The sequence below is a fragment of the Ambystoma mexicanum genome, chromosome 4p (genome assembly GCF_040938575.1).
Source record: "Ambystoma mexicanum isolate Mex_15411 chromosome 4p, UKY_AmexF1_1, whole genome shotgun sequence".
Lineage (NCBI taxonomy): Eukaryota > Metazoa > Chordata > Amphibia > Caudata > Ambystomatidae > Ambystoma > Ambystoma mexicanum.
In genome coordinates this window covers 956131270-956152483 of record NC_090927.1, presented here as the reverse complement: position 1 = coordinate 956152483, position 21214 = coordinate 956131270, and the positions used below count along the sequence as shown (strand labels likewise).

Below are 21214 nucleotides of genomic sequence, written 5' to 3'. Positions count from 1 at the left end.
CTGCTCAGGGGTGGGTTCCACCGGAGCCATCTGTGAAGGGAGACGTTGTATTTCAGACACCAGGGTATGCAGAGTAGTAAGAATATCCAGAAGTAAGTCTCTCTGACCTGCTGGTGTGGGCGCTGATGGGCAAGCACCCCCGGTTGGTCTCAATGGACTAAATTGTTCCTTCAGTGGGTATATTCCTCACTCATAGGGTGTTCGACTTCCGGGTCCTTGGAGCAGCCTCCCTGCAACTCCTCCTCCGAACTGTATATCTTCATGATGGGTTCCCTTGCTCTCCCTTCGGATCCAGCTTCTGGAAGAGAAGAAAACGAGACTGGATCCATCACCGACTGAGTAGTCATGGTCAAGGCGATCCTAGTCGCAGCCAGGGTGGTAGTGGCCGCAGGCCAGGTAGGTAGAGTAACCTTGTTGATGATGTCGTGGTTGAAGAGATGGTCGTCGACGGGACCGTCGATGGAAGCGGCGTGGGTGGGGAAACCATTGATGGGGCAGTCGTGGACAGAGTAGGTGATGACGAGGACTTTGTTGTGGACGCAGCTGTAGATGCCGGTTTCTCAGACTGGGACCTTTGTCTATAACTCGTTGACAGCTGGATGCAGGCGTCGTCGATGAGTATTCCTTGCTAGTGTCCTTCTTTGGCCTATGTTTCGACAAAATGCCATGTTTCGAAGAGGAAGGCCACATTTCAGATGCCATACCACTGACCGGCAGGATTACCGTGGACGGTGAAGGTGGGCGAGTGTACTTTGAACTGGGACCAACTGATGTGGCGGCCTTTGTTGGGTCGGCAGCGTAGCGCTTTGCGGCTTTTTATGAATCTCCTGTGAGGGAGTATTCTTAGCGGATCTCGACCTGTTCCCAGAGGGAGAACGTTCCAATGGTCGTCCTGACCTGCATCCGGCCTGTGCGCCCCGGGGGGGTCGTGCCTGTGGCCCTTTCCTCCTTCAGCCAGGCCACCAACCAGAGGTAACTGTCGCACTTTGTCTTGGCTGGGAACCCCCGGCAGATTTCACATTGGTCCTCGTCGTGCTCGGGATATAGACAGTAAAGACACTTTGTGTGTCTGCCTTCCACGTAGACCTTCCTCGAACCACATCTGGCACAGAGCTTGAACAGGTTCCTCTTGCCCTCTTCAGACATGGCGCGGCGCAAAGTAGGCCTCATCTAGGCCCTTTCAACTTGACACGAAGATCCGATGGTGTAGCAGTCCAATCTTCACCAGCAATGGGTGCCTGTCATCGGTACTGATTAGAGCGGACAAAATGGATCGTTTGTACAAAAATAGAACACATTTTGCCAAAAGACAGCAAAATTGAGAAGTAGCTCATAGAGCAACTATACAGGACTCCCAGCATTGAAGTGTTCAGTAAAAATCTGAAAATGGCCATCTGAGCCGGGGCCTAGGGAGACGACCGTCATTGGATGGGTGCAGTATGACCCAGACGTCAGCGATTGGTTAAAAGGAGAAAGGCTATTTTTTAAGCTTTAAAGCAAGACTTCTTTCTTTTTACAGAGGATTCCCAGTCTGACGACAGGGAATATTCAGGAGCATGTGAATCCATGCCAGACCCCATGATGGAGAAGGGGATTTTCTGGCGTCTCTAGACCTAGACGATGCTTATTTTCACATTCCAATCCACCGGAAGCACCGCCACTATCTGCACTTTGTGGTCGCAGGTTGCCACTACCAATTCAAGGACCTACCCTTTGGGCTCCATTCGGCCCGACGGTTTTCAACAAGTGCCTGGCTCCTGTAGTGGCCCATCTGCGCAGAGCGGGTGCACACATCTATCCCTATCTGGACTGGCTGGTGTGAGCAGCATTGTTCGGCGTGGCAGCTAAACACACCACTCTCACCATTCAATGCCTGCAGTCTCTCGGGTTCTCTGTGAACTATCCAAAATTCTGTCTGAACCCCTCGCAGCAGGCTCTCTACTTGGGTGCACGCCTAGACACACAATCTTGCAGAGCAACCCTTATGAAGGAGAGGGTCCAAGCCCTTGCCACCAAAGTACAACAGCTCTCCTGCTGTGTCAGCATCATAGAGTGGACACAGACACCAGAGTATAGTTTGGGCTATAAACTTTTATTTAAACACAAAAGGGGTTGTGGAAGGCCTAACTTGCCCTATGCTAAGATGGGGCTTCTCTACCTAAATTAAACTAAGGTTAGTCTGCATCAGGATGTCCAAATGAAATGTCTGTCTGTCTGTGTCCAAAACCTATTCATGCCCTCAAATCAAGAATCTATTATGTGCAAGGATGGCAGACAAAATTGAATAAGTGTTCAAAACAATACGTTCAGCAGGGTCTCTTCTAACTCAGCAAAACCACGTCCCGGGTTCCCTTCCCCAAGATTCAAGCTGGTCGGTGGAGCCAAAGAAAGAGGTTATTCTGCCTCTAAAATGTCACAGTTCACACAGCTTGGCTTCACGGATAACTTTTCAACAGCCAGGGGGTGCGTCCCAACACCCCCCTTCCTTTGAACCAGGAATTCATAACACCAAAGGTTCCTTGTAATTTCAGAGTTCACACAAGACAGTTCTACATATAATTCACAAGGGGTTCCTCCAAACTTCAACAGGCAGGTGGGTGCGTCCCGGCCCCTCCCATTGACCCAGGCTTCTAAAGCACAAGTTTCCTTAATGGTGCTTAAGATTCAATGCCTGAACGTTCCCTTCCCCAAGCTTCAAGACAGTTCAACAAAATGGCCTCAGGATTTTCCTTCCCCAGACATCCGCTTGTTAGGATTACCCACTTATACTGAGTCTCAATCTCTCAATATTCAGAAAATGACCAGTTCCAGATTAACTCCACCCTCCATCTGGTTCCTTGACAGTTGATATAGACTGCTTTCTTCTGATCCACTTTAGCAATCTCTTTCACATGTGACAATTTATTATTGGTATTTTCCTGGACTGTTTCAAACAGGGTAACCTCGGTCTAGGCACAGTTGTCAGGCCACATGTTCCACACATTACACGTCAAAGAAACCAAGAGACATGTCTTAATTTATGAAAGTCCTTGTTGCAAACCAACACAGATTTCTCAGTACACTCTCCCAACTAGGAAACTGGTTTCAGGTCTTTGGCAACTTCTGAAGTTACTTTGGCTTCTCTTGTACCTTTGGTAATCTTTTCTCACCACATGCATATCCTTCCTTAGGTTTTCTAGCCAGTGCGGTAATTTATTCACCTATCTTTCACCCACTTAACAATTGTTCATAATTTACTTGTAAGCTGTTTAGCTTTTCAAAAGCCTATATCACACTTGCTCCTCAGTCACTGGTAGGTTATTCAGCATCCCCATTCGGGATTTCCCCAATATTCATAGGTTTCTTCAGACTTCACATTACTGATGAATATTGGTTTACTAGGTTTTGGGTACTGGCTTGTACAAGCGGGACATGATTCAAAGTGCCCCGGTGCCCTTTACGGGTTGCAGTTGGTAGCTCTCTCGTCCGCTGCGGTAGCTGTAAGGCGTAGCAGTTCGCCCGTTCGGCAGCTTGGCTTCTCGACGGCCTCTCCGCTGCTCTCGCCATCTGGGTTGCTCGCTCCACGTGCCTCTGCTGCTCCTTCCTTCTTGACCACGGCTTTCCCGGTCTTGTGCCTCTCTCGCCTGCTCCATTTCCACGCCTGTCTCCACTGTTTGATTTGCTGTACGCACACGTCTCCCAGCCACTGCCTGGGACCATGGAGATCTCTACCTCCACACCTGTGGCATCTTTAAACTCCCGCTGTTGGGACTTGACATGATTGGGACCAATCAGAAAGGTCTGACAACTAGACCGCTGACTGGAGTTCACGGTATTGTTCCTCTTCTTCGTCCCAGTACTAGACTGGTGTTTATATGCATGAGAGTCAATGCGAAAATATGTGTCTGATCGTAAATAGGCCATAAAGGTTTGGGGAACTGAGGGAACATCACAAAAGGGAGAAGGGGGATACCATGTCCCATATGTGGGGTGCTTCTCCTCTCGCCTCCAAGTCTCCCCACCCAGGTGATCCTCCCTCGCATATCCACCCCCAGGTTCAGGATCCAAAAGCAATGACCCCTCCCCAGCCATCTGGGAGGAGGAAAATCTGGCGGAAGAAGTGAGGATGCTGTCAGATTCCTCACACAGTTTACCAGCTGCATGTGTCCGCCTCTTGAAGTCTCTACTGGGGATGATGTCATCTTCCATCCCCATACTCAAGCACTGAAGGCCCGTTGCAAGAGTTCCTAGATATACGCTGGTGACAGGTGTCAGGTTCCTGTGAGAACAAGATTTCTCTGACACAGCTCTTCAAGAAGCCACTGCAATGGTGGATGCTCCGCTGTCACCTGGTTTGTAGCGCCCGTTCATTCAAACAAAATACTTACTTAAGATGGCCATCCTGGAGCTGAAATGGCAGGCTCCACGCAGAGCTCCTATTCCATTTACATTGCGGCGACAGGGGGGTGAGCACCGCTGCCGAAGGAATCAGATCAGTGTGGTTGGGGCATTGGAAGGAGCAAGATACCCGAGTGGATCGTAGGGGAGGGTGGGGAGCAGTTATTAGGTTGCTTGGAATGCGGGCTTGGATTGTGGGATTCAGCCTTGATCCAGGCAACCTGATAGGCTGGCTTCCCCTACCACCAGTGCTGGCTGGAGTGGTGGTCATACTGGGTGAAAAGCACTTTATACATTTAATCAAATGAATGAAATGAATGACTTGCTGCCTGAGTTAATAGATGCCAGCAAAGCAAAGGTCTTTAACAAGGGGGGTGGGTTTTTACCATGAGGTATGACACACAACACCAAGCATTTTTACCATTAGGGCCTGGCAATACAGCCACAGTGCTAATGTCTTTGTTTTCACAAAGTTATTTTCTCTCAGAAAAACACTACAAACAAGTTAGCAAGTATGCTGACGACACCCAGATTTATGTGGAAACAGCGAATTTAGAGGAGGCCTTTGAAAACATTGATCAGTGCATGCAGGAAATCAAAAAATGGATGGCATGCAATCAGCTGCAGCTTAATGCGGCCAAAACAGAGGTTATTCTATTCAGTGCAGGAAGTAAGCTGAAGGCTGAAAAACAAGACATAACCCCACGGATCGTAGGAGAAGATATCCAGTTCTCAAAGAAAGTAAAGAATTTGGGATGTATATGACAGGAAAATCTAGGCAGTGAAGCCCAGGTGGGCGCCAAGGTGAAAGCCGTATACCATTCACTACGCATGCTCAGGAATGTGCTTCTGTTTGTAGCAGCGGAAGACCGTGTAGTGGTCGTAGGGGCGCTGACTAACTCTCATCTCGACTATTGTAATGGCCTATTGACTGGGATCCCCAATAAACAGATGATGAGACTCCAAAGGGCACAGAATGCAGCGGTTAGGCTGATAGCCCATTTGGAAAAAAGAGATCATGTGTCGGCCTCACAGAGATCTCTTCATTGGTTGATGGTGGAAGATCGGGTAAAGTTTAAGATGGCTTGTTTGATGTATAAGTGCTATTATGAACATGCACCAAAATATTTGACTGCCAAGATCCACCCTCTTGAGATCTTAGATTAGGAGGTAAAATGCTAATGTCCATACCCCGGACCAAACAGATCTCAAAGGGGGACAGGAGGGTCTCGGTCTTTGGCCCAAAGGTATGGAACCATCTACTACTTGCCATCCGCGCATGCTCATCGCTGGAAAGTTTCAGAAAGGCACTAAAAACTTTCCTCTTTAAGTAAACCCAAGAAATTCTATACGCCAGCCGCTACATTGTCAACATTGTGAATATTTTGATCACATTGATTGATACAAATCTAGGTGCACGTTAGAAATTCTCAAAATCCAAATCAAAAATCAAGCAAATACAGAAATGGAAAAGGGGGACCTGCATTTATACCATTGGGCTTAGCCCATGTCCTGAGCAACATGACTGGGTGCTTAGCCCGCCCAAGGAGATTGAAACGTAAAGTGTACTATTTTAGATCAACAGTATATGACTGATAATATTACAGTGTTCAAATGTACAGTCTTTTTCTACCAAATCTATATAAAAACAAGAAACCAGCTGACCTGGTGTATGAAAGCCTGATCTAGAGCACTCTACCCCTCTCTGCCTCTCTCTCTCTCTCTCTCTCTCTCTCTCTCTCTCTCTCTCTCTCTCTCTCTCTCTCTCTCTCTCTCTATCTCTCTCTCTCTCACAGGCTCTCACTGTGCGCTCCGCTCTCTTTCTCACTGTGTCTCTGTCTCGCTTTACGTCTTTGTATCTTTATGTGGGTCAGCGTAAACCTAGACTAACAACATAAATAATGTTTTGATAAAAAGATATTTCAAGAAGGACAGTGTGGTAAACTCTGATCATACTCATTCGAAATACCCCTGAGAGGGACAAAAAGAACCAGTAAAGGTTCCAAACCTCTTTCCATAAAATCAAAGAGCACCTTGGGAACATAAGAAGGATCACAGATCTTTATATTTGACAATATCTGTTATATAAGAGATGTATGCTTGAATCACTTACGTACATAATGCATATATAGCCATTTGGCGAGCCTCAGGATTTAGATAGTTGAAGGAAATGGCTGTGACATCAGTCACTCGATTCAGGTACAAGGGACGTATAGAGATAATGGGCCTCATTACGAGGGAGGTGGTAATTCTGCGGTAATTCTGCCAAAATGATTGGCAAACTCATTTATAGTGACCACCACTCTGACTGTCGAAACTATCGATTTATCAAAAGTGGTCAAAGGATTCCATGGGGATTTTTGCTGATTTTTCCTCGACCGGTAGGTAATTCCACTGATTTGTTGAGGTGAAGTGGAGCTACGTTACTGAGGTAAATTCTCCACTTAACCCCCAAACACAAAGGTTGGCGTTGTGGCGAAACCGTCGGCAATTCTGTTACCGTAAACAAATATTGTGGTATGTCAATTCCTGCTGAAAAGTGCCCACATGGCCAAACTCGTAATGAGGCACAATGTTTTGTAGCCTGTTGGCCGGTTTCACATGGTCAGAATAGATATGCAAATGCTGAGTCCTGAATGAACAGTAATCCTAAAAGGATTATATATACACAGGATAAATGTTGCTGAATTATATAATGATATGACAAGTATATTGTCTCCCTTTTTCATTAAACCCCCAGAGAAAGTCAAGAAAAAGGCACTAGAAAACAAGGGATGGTTCGTTAGAGATTGCCAAGAGGCAAAGGAACTCTTATTAACCTACCTCAAGAAATCCCCTCTGATAGTTAAACTCCACTTGAAGGAGTTAAGAAACTCTTACAAGAAATTGGTCATTTTAAAAAAGGCAGAATTTAATGAGAAAAAAATTGGACGATCTCTTTAAATTATTGCAAGAAAAGAGATCAAGTGAATTTCTGGAAGTCAACAACCGGGGATGAAGGGAAAGCGGGTAATCAGTTTATGAGCCACATCCGCCCAAGTGAGTGGTTTAGCTATTTTAGTGCACTGTATGGTGAAGTTTGTGGTGCCCATGATGCCACGATGGAAAGTAATGAAATGACACTGCAAAGAAGTACAACTGAAATCTTCTCACTAAAAGAGGTGATAAATGCGATTAGTGGACTAGGAGGGGGGAAGGCCCCAGGTTCGGATGGCTTTCATCCGTTTGATCTATTTCAAGACAAAATTATTGTCTGGGCTCCACTGTTAAAACAGGTGCTTGACTATGTGGCAAGATCGGGGGACGTACCAATTATATGGCATAGTGCGACTATTATGCCGGTTTTCAAAAAGGGGGACTATAGAACGCTGGGGAATTATAGACCCATTTCATTATAGGATGCCCCCAGGAAAAAGTAAGCAAAAATGCTAAATACACACTTGCAAGAATGGGCTACTGAGAATAATGCTTTAAACCATTTAAAGGTGGGGTTTCGTCTGGGTACTAGCGCTGTGGATCAATGCCTTAGATTATATGCAAATCTGGTCAAATATGTTACAATACAGCACTCAAGGATATATGCGGTCTTCGTGGACCTTCGCATAAACTTTGACAGCGTCTCTTGTGAAGAACTGTGGGCAATACTGAGAGGCAAGGGTATCCCAGAGCCACTCTTGCTTAGCATCCAATCATTATACTGTAACAACAGAGCCTATGTAGGATGGGGGTTGGATGGGGAGACTACAGAATACTTTTCATTAGAAAGAAGGGTGCGGCAGGGGTGTGCGCTTGCCCCCATCTTATTCTGTCTGTTTATAAATGCAATAATAGAGGAACTAATGGCGTCTGGTATGGATACTCCAAAGCTTGGGCTTGATACATTTCCAGCACTCCTCTACGCGTATGACGCTGTACTGTTATCTGCCACACCGATGGGTCTAAGACACAGTCTGAAAATATGCAAAGAGAAATGTAAGGATCTAGAGGCAGAAAAAGATTAAAATGTAGTGCTAGTAGACAGCTTTGAGTTAGAACAGGTGTCCTACTACGACTATTTGGGTATTGGATTTTAAGAGGATCTGTAATTAGTCAGCTCACCTTGTTAAGGCTACAACAATGATACAGAAATACAGTGGGGGAATCAGATGTTTTTTTAACAGACTAGGATGGAGTGCTATCTCCCCAACCATCAAATTGTATCAGGAACAAGGTAGGGCAGCGGCAATGTATGGGGCGAAACTGTGGGGTCATTGCCCACTAGTTGGGCTTTGTGTAGCACATAAATTCCTACGGAACCTGCCTTCAACTGTTTAATAAAGTATTTGCTACCAAGCCATTGCTCTATTGTATTAGGCTTTGCGGTATGCCGGGTTTGGTAAAATACACGGAGGCTCTGAGTAGTCTGCTATAGGCAGGGCTGTGAAGATCTGGGTTTGATGGACCACTGGGTCAACCCAGAAGGTATAACACCAAATTCTAAAGCCAATGTAAAACTCTTTGTCAAGAGGCAATTCTAGGTAAAATGCAAATGGCCTGTACTAAGTTGAAAACAGGTGCCCTGTATGTTATGTTAAAACAGGTTGCGGGAATTGAAGCATACTTGGACTGTGTAACACCAGCATAGGCCCGGATGCTGTTCGTCCAGCTGCGCACTAATACCCTGAGTGTAGCTGAGTTTACTGCAAGATGCACAGAGGCAAGGGAAACACACTGTAGGGTGTGTGGTAACACAGTGCAAACATTGAAGCACTTTCTGTTTAATTTTGCCACAGAGATAACCGGTTGAGGAAGTATTATTTACTCACAATATTCTGATTAAAGGAGAACAGAACTGGCAATAACTTTTTGTAGGATTACCATAGACGTGTACCTGATTTATTGTATTGCCAAATATATACATAGGGCATGGCTGTACAGGGCTAAGTATATGTGATCTGTCTGGAAAGGTTATGAATCGTATATGTATATTTAGAGTGTATTAGCGAGATGTATTTTTAATAGTTATTGTGGTTGTATGTTTTTATGTTTTGTTAAGTTGCTTTTATGGTTGTCAAATAAAGCTATTTACAAACAAACAAGTATTGTGGTATGTCAATTCCCGCTGAAAAGTGCCCACACGACCAAACTTGTGTTTTCCGTTGCCTGGTTTCTCATGGTCAGAATAGATGTGCAAATGCTGAGTCCCGAATGAACAGTAATCCTAAAAGGATTATATATACAGGGTATTGATCGCACAGCTTAGTCCAGCAGAGCATCCTCCCTCCATAAGTTATGACAAATCAGCTATACTCAATGATATCCACCTACAGTCTATATATATCTTTTTCTGCTTACCTTCCAGGTTTTTCAGGTGTGTAAAAAGCCATGGAAACTGAATTTCGATTTCGTACGTATCCTACTCGCTTTAGTGCAACAAGTTCTCGTTTATCTACTTCTCCCAAAATCAAAAACCAGCCTTCATCCTTGGATTTGGGAAAGCGAGGAGCCAATGCCTTGCTGTCGTTCCTTCCCTAAAACACAGAGAAGAAAATTACTGAAAAATACTGGGAACACTTGTGTATAGGCGCGTTATAAATGCCATATCATATCATATAAATGCCATATCATATCATATAAATGCCAGATCATAAAGAGCACTGACAGTCTGTGCCCAAGTAAAGGACTGGTTCCAGCCCCACATTTCATCACAAACTCTCAGTTTCACAGCTATGATGGGATGCAAAGGAAGCTCAGCTTGGTTCACCAAAGGTGGACAAATGAACAATACATAAATAAAACTACAAAATACTTTGTATTCAAAGACTTTGTGAAGGCAAACATCAGTTAGCTTGGCAAATACTGTCACTGTTTCACACATGCATATAAACAGCAGAAGTATGTTTATGTAAAATGTAATAATTCATGCACAGTAGACTTTGCATGCATAAAATACAGTTGCATACCATTTATCAACACCTAAAAGTTGTCTCCTTTAGGAAAAAGCTTCAGAGCATTTAGAAGTAGCATCTATTTTACTTTAAAGATGCTACATTCAAAACTGGCTCCGACAAGGGCCTCAGCCCAGAGAGGAGGTTGGGAAGTGGAGGCAGTTGGATGGCGGAACCACCGACAAAAGGAAAAGGTCTGGGTAGACCTCCACGCAGCAGCCCTGCAGATGAAGAGCAGAAGAACACCAGAGAGAAACACAGTCGTCGGTCCAGTGGCTCTGGTGGAGTGGGCTCTCAGCCGGCAGGGAAGCGGTCTGTTGGCCAGACAACAGCAATGTATGACACAGCCGGAGAGACACCTGGCGATGGAAGCCTTAGACAGGGCCTTACCATTTCCCACAGGTCCAAAATTGATAAAAAAGCTGAGAAGTCTTTCGAAAGTCCTTTGTGCGTGCCACGTAAAACTTCAGGGCATGCGCAATGTCCAGCGAATGCAACGCCCTTTCATCAAGCGAAGAAGGATTTGCGAAGAAAACTGACAGAACCAAAGGCTTGTTGAGATGAAAGTCCGACTGAACCTTCGGTATGAAAAAAGGATGAGTTCGCAGAACCACCTTAGTGGCGTGGAAGGACAAATATGAAGGCTTACAGGAGATGGCCTGTATCTCCCCTACCCACCTGGCCGAGGTGATTGCCATCACAAAGATGGTTTTCCATGACAGAAACTTCAAAAGGGGCACGATGCATTGGTTCAAATGGAGGCCCCATCAGTTAGTACTATGTTCAGTTCCCACTCCAGTGCAGGAGCTTTTACTGGTGGGGATATTCTGAAGAGACCCTTTAGGAACTCCTTTTCGAGCCTGTGCGACCACAGGGAGAGCTTGCCTGGAGCCGTGTGTACCGGGATATGGCGGTTAAGTGGACCTTGATAGACGTATTGGCAAAGGCCAGCCTTGGCCAATGGGAGGAGATGTGGGGCACTCTTCTGCTCCTGGCACCCCATCATAAAGCACTTTCATTTGTGCCTGTAGCAAGTCAAGGTATAGGGGGGCCCTGGCCCTAGCCAGGACCGTTTTGCATTCTAAAGGCAGTGGAAAGTGTCTAAATTCTAAAGCAGCAGGAGCCAGTCCGCGAGGTTAAGTGATGCTGGGTCGTGGTGCAGGATTGAACCTCCTTCTCTGGAGAGGAGGTTGGGAAGTGGAGGCAGTTAGATGGCGGAACCACCGACAGAAGGAAAAGGTCTGGGTACCAGATTTGCCTTGGCCATGCCGGTGCAATGAGGATCATCCTGCAGTGGCAACGTCTTGATCACACGTAGTAGCAGTAGAATTGGATGGCAAATGTACATGAAGAAACCCTCCCAGGGGAACAAGAAGGCATCCCCCAGGCACTTCGGTTTAGAATATATGCAGAGAATATATGCTGGCAAACTTCTGACATTTGGAGTTGGCAGCTGTGCGAAGCAGTCGATCTGAGGAAGACCCTGTTCGCTGAAGAGGTGCAACACTTGCACTTGCAGAAGCTCCCATTTGTGACATGATTGCAGCTCCCTGCTGAGAGAGTCCTCAATGGTGTTCTTGATGCCTGCCAGGTGAAAACGGGCGAGAAACATGCGCTGAAGAATGTCTCAGTGCCATAGAGAGTGGGCTTTTCCAGGGTGAGAGCGGGGAGCACTTCCACACCACGTTTCCTGATGTAAAACATGTTGGTGGTGTTGTCCGTGAAGACCAATGGTCGAATTGAGCGGGAACGGTCGGGAGCTGAGTTCCACTAGTTTTATCTTTTACTGTTAACGGTTCCACTACTTTTTTCAACCATTTTCACCCATTCCGAGCTGTTATTTGTGAAGTTAAAGCATATTTCTCCACAAGTTACAGCTAAACTGAAATCTGTTTCAATTCAACTGGCTGTCAAGCAGCATGGCTGCAACCCTTGAAAAAAGTGTTTTACTTTGCTCCCGGCCAGGGTCACAGTCCCACTACATTTTTCGGTAGAGTTCTACCGTTCCGGGTGCCAGAGGCATCTGGCATGGGAATGTTCTGTGTGAGGTTCCCCAACCTTCCAGAGAGGCATTGGTCGTGACTGTAGCCTGGTGCGGAGGGATCTAAAAGGGAGCTCCATGAGTCAGGTGTGAACGAACTGACCACCATTGCAGGGTTTGACAAAATGCCCGACTGAGGGCGATCTTGGCGGTCCATGTGCCAGTGACTTGCTGCCACCTAGCACTCAGAAAATCTTGAAGGGGTCTCATCCGAAGACTGCAAAAGGGGACCAGATGGATGCAGGACATCATTCCCAGAAGGGACTTTACTGACTGTTGCAGTGGCCGCTGCCGACAACCGTTGGACCTATCCTAGGATGGCCTTCACCCTCTTTTCTGAGGGAGTCACAAGACACAAGACTGTGTTGAGTCAGGGACACAGGAACAGAGTGTTCTGAGATGGTACTATGCAGGACTTCAGATAGTTGATCAAGAAGCCTAGCAACATCAGAGGTTGAATGGTCTCCGCTGTGTGCTGGGTTGCCAGAGCAGGGGAGTGAGACCGAATGAGCCAATTGTCCAGGTAAGAGTAGACGTGGATTCCCCTGCGGCGTAGATGCTCTGCCACCGGGGCCAAGCATTTGATGAACACCCTCGGAGTCGATTTCAGGCCAAACGGAAGGGCCTTGAACTGGTAATGTCTTCCCTGGACGACAAAATGCAGGAACTTCCAGTGCTTGCGATGAATGGGGATGTAGAAGTACGCATCCTCAAAGTCAAGAGTTGCCAGAAAATCCCCTTCGTCCAGCTGGTTGAGCATGTGCTGCAACATGACCATTATACATTTTGGAGATTTGCGGAACTTGTTGAGGCATACCAAGTCTAGGATTGGCCACCACCCTCCTGACTTGTTCTTTACCAGAAAGTATCTGGAGTACACTCTGGAACCCTGGAGGTGCTGAGGGACTGGTTCTATTGGCCCTTTGTGAAGCATGGCTTGGACCTCCTGCAACAGCTGCGCCATGTGCAGCTCTTGACGCACGGCAGGAGGAATGCAGGGGCACCTGTCTTGAAATTCAAAAGTGTGCCCCTGCTGCAGAATGTCCAGCACCCATTTGTCTGTTGAAATCTTTCACCACTGATTGACAAAGTTTGATATTCGGCCTCCCAGTGTGGTACAGAAGTGGGGGCGCCGGTCTGGTTGAGGCCTGCTTTGGCATCTACATCCTGGATGGGGGGTGACGACAACACTGAGCGCCACTGCCGTAGGCCTGGGAGCGACCCCTATAAGTATCCTGGGTGGTAGAGTGCGAGGGCAGGCGATAGGGGGTGGTGTAACCCATGGGAGATCTGGATACTCACCCCTTCAGGCAATGAAAGGATGGCCTCCTCTGCGGCTGGGTCCGCAGAGAGCACGCTGTCTCTGTGTCGGTCTTGATAGCCTGGAGAGAGTCATGGACCGCTTTTCCAAACAGGGTGTCCCAATCGAACGGCATGTTGATGACTTTGGTTTGCACATCTGTGTGGAAATTTGTAGCTTTTAGCCAACCCTGGCGTCGGGGAGCCACCCCATTCCCCATCAGATGGAAGATGGAGTCCACAATGTTGAGAGCTACAGTAATGACGTGCTCGGCAGCCTCTTCCCCTTCCTGGAACAGGGCCAAGCCTTCAGCCTTTTTATCATCAGGAAGGAATCAAGGATGGGCCCCACCTTTTACCACAGCTCCCTGTAGTACCCCGACAGGACGGCAAGGGCGTTGGCAGCGTGGATGGTGGAAGCCGCCATGATGAAGATGCGCTCCCCTGCAGCATCAAGCTTCTTGTCCCCCTGGTCTGAAGTCACCATGGACGACCAAGAGGGGTAGGAGGATCTCTTTCTGGCAGCGAAATTACCACCAAGTCTGGAGAAGCTGAGACTTGAGGCGCCGAGTCTGGAACCTGGTAGCAGGGGTGGTTTTTGGAGCTTTCACGACCTCAAAGTCATCCTCCCATATGTCATCAAACAAAGGGGCCGATAAGATAGTCGTCTTGGAGGACTCCTGCCACTCAAAGAGGAAACCCTTCTTTTTTCTTCTCTTCTGGCACCAGGTTGAAAAGTGTGGCAGTTTTTGAAAATGAAAGGTACTCACAGTAGTGACTAGAGTACTTGTAGTGCTCAGTCCCCTTTCCTCCATCCTTGTGGGCGTCTCCCGACATGGGGACGGTTCGGAAGCCTTTGGCAGCAAAAAATGACCCCGCCCTCCGGCGCCTCACCTCAGTCCCCTTTTTACACATTAGACACTTTAATACCTGGCTATGCAGAATATATTAGCCCCTGGCATACAAGAGGGGGAAGTTGGGTGGTACGTATGGAGGAAAGGGGACTAAGGACTATGAGTACTCTAGTCACTACAGTGAGTTCACTTTAATCACTTTTACGTCCTGTCCCCATTCCTCCATCCTTGTGGGTAATGCCACCAAACATGACCATTGGGTGGAGCTGTGATCACCTGCCTCATAACTAATAAGCAAAAATGTTCTTCAGAACTGCATGACCAAACTCTGCATCCCACCTGGAGCTGGTACCCAAGGAGTGCTTGCAGAATGCAGACAGAGTAGCCCACGTAGCCGCCCTGCTGATGACTTACCAAGAAGTACTCTGAAAGGTGACAGCCGCAGCCTTTGCTCTGACCGCATGGGCATGGACCCCCGTGGGAACCGCCAAGAAGTACTCTGAAAGGTGACAGCCGCAGCCTTTGCTCTGACCGCATGGGCATGGACCCCCTTGGGAACCGCCTTACCAATGGCCGTATAAACATTTCAAATGGCCTGAACCATCCAATGGGCAATAGAAGCTTTGGAAGCCTCGGTGTCGGTAGACAAGCCCCCAAAGGTGATGAAAAATGCCTCTGACTTCCTGAAAGGTTTCTTTCGAGAGAGATAGAACTTGAGCACTCTCTTTAGGTACAAGGTATGCAAAGTCCTTTCAGCCTCCAACTGAGAACACCGGCAGGTAGATTTCCTGATTCAAATGGAATGGAGAGACCACCTTGGGCAAGAAGTTTGGATAAGTGTGTAAGATGACCTTGTCGATATGAAATGTGGTGAAGGGCTTGCACGACGACAGAACCTGCAGCTCGCTGACCTCGAAGTGAGAGCCACCAACAGCACTGCCTTGAGTGTCACCAGCCTGATGTCCACCGAGGCCATTGGCTCAAAGGGCTTATGCCGCAACTCTGCAAGAACCACGTTGAGGTCCCAGACCAGGTGTGGCCTATTGACCGGAAGAAAAAGCCTGGACAACCCCTTGAGGTGAGCCTTAACCATGGGGTTGGCCGCTGAAAGAGTTTGCTCTGGGGAATTTTTGTAGGCCCCAATGGCTGCCAAATAGGTGTCTGAACACCAGAACGAGCCAGGTGTGCGGAGAAAGCCAGCACGCCATCCTGGAAGCAGGTAAGGGGGTCCAGCCCCTTGTCGTGAGCCCAGTGGCAGAACCTGGTTTACTTGCTCTTGTACTGAGAGCACATAGTCAGCCTCCTGTATGATGTCCCAATTGTTGTCCGAGAACTGGGAAGGTTTAAGTTACTTACCTGTAACTATTGTTCTCGAGCATGGGTCTGGCATGTACTCACATGCTCATGAATATTCACCGTCGTCAGGCTGGGAATCCTCGGTAAAAGAAAAAACTGTTTCACTCTCACTTTAAAACTGAATTTCTCCTCTAAACCAATCAATGTCCCCTGGGTCATACATACTGCCCCCATCCAATGACAGTCCTGTCCCTAAGCCCCATCTCTGGCAGCCATCTTCAGATTTGGTAAGCATGTAAAGTAGCAGTATAACCAAGAAGAGCCACAGAGGGGCCGCTGGGAGGGTTTGTGAATCCATGCCAGCCCCATGCTGGAGAACAATAGCTACATGTGAGTAACATAAACCTTCTCCAGCATGGGGTCTGGCATGGATTCACATGTTCATGAATAACGAATACACAGCAGTACATGTTACACAACCACGGGAGGTGGCGAGGCTCAACAGAAGTAATCAACACTTACCACTGAACAGACTCACTTCAAGCAAACATGTTGTGTAGCACTGCCTGGCCGACTCTGGACTCCTCCCTGGAATCCCTATCGATGCAGTAGAACCTTGTGAAGGTATGTGTGGACCTCCACGTCGCAACCATGCAGTTGTCAAGCAGGGGTAGTCCAGAAAGGAACACCGTCGTCGCAGTGATCGCTCTGGTGGAATGGGCTTTCGGGTGGCCCGGCAGAGGCCGGTTTGCCAGCCGTTGACAGCGCATGATGCAGCCAGAGAGCCATCTTGAGATGGAAGCCTTGGACAAGGCCTTCCCATTATTCACAGGTCCAAAGTTCACAAGCAATTGAAAAGTCTTCCGAAAACTCTTTGTGCATGCCACGTCGAACTACAAGGCATGTGAAACATCCAGCGAATGTAATGTCCTCTCCGCCGGCGGCAAAGATTTCAGGAAGAAAACAGGTAACATCAAAGATACGTTTAGGTGGAATTCTGACTGAACCTTCGGCATGAAAGAGAGGGGCATACGCAGCACCATCCTCAATTTGAGAAAAGTCAGATACGGCAGCTTGCAGGACAGAGCCTGGATCTCACCCACTCGTCTGCCTGAGGTGATGGCCACGAGGAATGCCGTCTTCCACGAGAGAAACTTGATTGGGGATTGATGCATTGGTACGAAGGGTGCCCCAATAAGTCATGCCAGGTCTACGTTGAGTTCCCATACCGGGGCAGGCGCCTTCACCGGCGGTAAAGATCGAAAAAGCCCCTTGAGATACTTCTCGACGAGTCTGTGGGACCACAGCAAGGATCTTCCCAGGATCTGGTGTAGCGTGAAATGGTCGCCAGGTGTACTTTGATGGACGCGTGAGCCAGGTCAGCTTTTCCCAAGGAAAGTATGGAAGAATCTGTGAGGCCATGAACCTCAGCGGGGTAATCTTCTGCGACCAGCACCACGTAGAAAAATGCTTCCATTTATGGCCGTAGCATTTTAGTCTTTATGACGCCCTGCCTTTGGTGAGGACCTCCCTGCAGTCTGCTGGCAGCTCATAACCCCCAGACTCTAAGGCTGCAGTAGCCATGCCTTTAGGTTCAGGGATCCTGGGTTGTGATGAAGGATTGTGCCTCCCTCTCTGGGGAGCAGATCCGGAAGTACCAGCAACTTGACTGGAGGCGACGCTGACAGGCTGAGTAGGTCGGATACCAAATCTGCCTCGGCCACTCCGGGGCGATGAGCATCATCCTGCACTGACACTGTCCAAGTGTGTTGATCACACACAGCAGGAGAGGAAACTGGGGAAAGGTGTACAGAAACAGACCCTGCCACAGGAAGGAGAACGCGTCCCCCAAGCTCCTTGGGTGGTGGAATCTGCTGGCAAACATGGTGTTCGTTGCAATGGCAAAAAGATCAATCAGGGGTCTGCCCCATTTGACAAACAGACGGTCCGCCTGATCATTGCGAATTTCCCACCTGTGGCAGGCATGCAGTTCCCTGCTGAGGGAGTCTGTGATGGGGTTCTTGACGCCTGCCAGGTGGAGCGGGACAAGGAAAACCCCCTGCCGATGGCGGAGTGTCACAATCCCTGAGCTTTCTTGGAGCGCGCTGGGGAATAAGTGCCCCCTTGCTTCCAAATGTAGAACATGGTGGTGGTGCTGTCCATGAAGATCCTCACCACCTTGCCCTTCTGAGACGGCAGGAAAGACTTGAGGGCCCAGAACACTACCCGTAGCTCCAGGATGTTGATGTGCAGATCCTTCTCCTCCGGAAACCGCAGACCTCTGGCATGTAGCCCCTAACCTTCCAGAAAGGCGTCCATGATGACCATCCCCTGTTATGGAGGGGTTTGAAATCCCATCCCCTGGGCGATGTGGGAGCACAACCCCACCACTCTATCGCCCGTCGGAACTCATTGAAGGGGATCTTGTCTGCAGACCTCCCGGACACTTGTATCCAATGTGATTCCAAGAATTCCTGCAGGGGTCGCATCTGCAACTTGCAGAGATGGATGAGGTAGATGCAGGATGACATCATACCCAGCAACAACTTGATGGCCTGAACCATGGCTGTCTTTGCAACGACAGTCGCTGCAACTTCCCTTGAATGGCTGCTGGCCTCTCCTCCCAGGGTGGCCTGCCTCCGATGCCAGGCAGGCCACTGTGTTGAGTCTCGTGCCGAGGAACAGCACATTCTCCAATGGCGTTAAGCAGGAATTCGGATATTTTACTGAGAACCCCAGCTCCGTCAGTAGCTGGACAGTCTCCTTTGTGTGCTTGTCAGCCAGTTCCCAGGAGCAGGCACGTATCAGCCAATCGTCCAGGTATGGGTATACGTGTATGCTCTGCAAACGCAGATGGGCCGCTACCGGGGGAAGGCTTTTTGTGAACAATCTTGGGGCAGATTTCAAGCCAAATGGTAGGGCATTGAACTGGTAGTGTTGCCCTTGCACCACTAACTGTAGGAACTTTCTGTTTCCTGTGGATGGGGACATGGAAGTATTCATCCTCTAGGTCCAACGGCGTCAAGAAATTTCCTTCCTCCGGGGGCACTGTTGCACGGCTAAGCAAGATGGCCGCTGCCTGAGAAGCTCCGGTCGAGTCTCTGACATCCTTAAATTATCCTCGTTTTCTGGGGCTGGCTATCCCTCCGGAGATCGCAAGCAGCAATATCTACAGATGGGGCATCTCCCGAACTGGAAATTCTTTTGAAACTGCATTCGGGCGGAGTGGTGCAGGACGCCGTCCAGCTGCGGCCTGCCTGTCTGCGTGTGTTGGTGATCGGACTGGAGATGGGGCAGGCGTCTGCCGCCCGATTCCCAGCCGCACACTGCTGCCTTCTCACGCATCTGCGGAGTGAGCAGCCGCGCGAACTGCTGGACCTGCAGCCTTTCTAGCAATACCATGCTGGGGCCAGTTGGAGCAGTGGGCACTGCTTGTGCTATGCGGCGGCTGGGCACATGTGCGGTGCTGGGTTGTTGTGGTCCCCCCCGCCGCTGAACCTGACGTGTGCCTGGACCCCTGCGAGCAGAGTACCACGCCGAGGGATCGTGGACCAGGAAGCTGCTCCTGCAACTGTCCATACCGGGCTCCCTGCCTCGCACTCAGATATCTTCACTGCTCTCTAACCCTGAGAGGAGCGGACTCCATTTTAGGGGCGGGAGGCTGGTCTTCGCCCCCCCTTCCGAGGGCGCAGGCGCATCTGTGACACCAAACTTGAATTGCCTGGTCCCCCCTTTGCATTGTCCCTGCTGAACCACACCTGCGGATCTGATAGCTGGAGATTTCACCACTGTGCTCTGGTGCTGCTCCCCCGCCTCAAACGTGGGACACAAGAGAGGACTGCACAGTTGAGACAGTAAGGCGGCTCGTGCTGTTCATACTGTGCATAGCGACCCGGCCACAGCATACGCGGGCAGGCCTAGTATGTCACTGTGTCGCTCTGCAGTGGGGACCCTGGCTGGCTGTACTTCTGTGCACGCAGCACGTCAGGATATTAGCTGCCTCGTACCAAGCAGGTTGCCACAACCTCAAAGGGAACTTAAACTGAAAATCTGATGTTATAACGGGAGCTCTCCCTTCGGCCTGCACAGGTTCCTGGGGCTCAGATGGGTGGCCAGGTTCATGCTGATTGACGGCCCGTCTGCACTGCTGTGCCCATAGAGTGCCCTGTACTGGACCCCTCTCCTTGCGGCTCGGATTGCCGTCCACAGTACTCCTCTTTGGCTTGGACATCAGAGGGACTTGCTGGTCACGGGCTAGCACGGGCAACTTGGATATTGTAACTTGTACAGATCTGCAGTTCAGTATACTGCTCACCCCCCCCAAACATCCTGGTCATTATCCTGTGGGCTGCCTGGAGCCGAGACGGGGTGGTAGAGCTGTGGTTGCGGGAGGTGCTGGCAGAGTGGAGACTCACCCAAAGCCAACCCATTGAATGAACTCGTTCCTGCCCTCCGAGGCGACTACCCCTGCCTTTTGCATCCTGTTACTCTATGAGCCTGGTCGGCTGGAGGGGAGGTGTGGGGCTCCATAACTGAACAGTTCGTCCGGCACTTCCAGATTGGGCTCAGGGCACCCCTGCCCTCGCTGGAGGTAGTCCAAATCTGCACTACAGGCGATTGGCTCCTGACTTGGCCGAGTAGCCGGGAAGTAATATAGAGACTATGTCTTGGAGGACCAGCCCATTCAACCACGTGTCCAGCCCATACAGGTAGCAGACCCAAGGGGTTGACATTAGTGTTCCATCATATCGGTGCACGCTTTTCTGCCAAGCGCCACTCCAGCGGTCTGGGACATCTTCCCGAACCTGATCGACGCCACCCCCGCAGTTTATCATCCCGTGAGCTGCACCACCATGGGTAATCACAAAAAACAGGCTAAAATGGACCAATTTACCCGATCTGACCAGCCCTCATCCTCACCTTCCCCTTCTCCGAGTCAACAGTCTTCGAAGATGGATGTTGCAGCTCTGAACCAAACACTCCTAGTTTTCAAAAGTAGCACAGATAACTTGGGTGCCAAAATAGGCACCCTTACATGCAAAGTGGACATTTCAGCTATACAAATTAATGAACTATGCGGATGCATGACAGAAGCTGAACAAAGACTAGGGGAGGGGGAAGATAAAGTGGCTACATTACAAAGAAAAGTGGCGGTACTAGAGCAAGTCGTTAAAAAGGTGTCAACGAAGAATGATGACTTGGAAGGGCGCTCTAGAAGAAACAATATACGTATACTTGGACTCCCATAGTCCACCGCCATAGATAACATGGAAAAATGTGCGGAAACTCTTCTAACTGAAATCCTTGACCATCCTCCGCTGACTCCGATGTTCATGGTGGAGAGAGTCCATCGCTCGCTGGCGGTGATGCCCCCTCCGGGCGCCCCGGATCACCCGATCATTGTAAAGATCTTCAGTTAT

The 21214-nt window shown here is 49.0% G+C and overlaps 1 protein-coding gene across 2 annotated transcripts in view; it reads right to left on the bottom strand.

Moving 5' to 3' along the window:
* The window catches only part of ASCC3 (activating signal cointegrator 1 complex subunit 3), a 2962611-nt gene that overhangs the window by 18844 nt on the left and 2922553 nt on the right, over positions 1 to 21214 (bottom strand). For both annotated transcript variants that reach the window (XM_069606524.1, XM_069606525.1), the window contains exon 42: positions 9712 to 9887. In XM_069606524.1, the coding sequence (XP_069462625.1) occupies positions 9712 to 9887 (176 nt within the window). The remainder of the gene's footprint in view (positions 1 to 9711; positions 9888 to 21214) is intronic.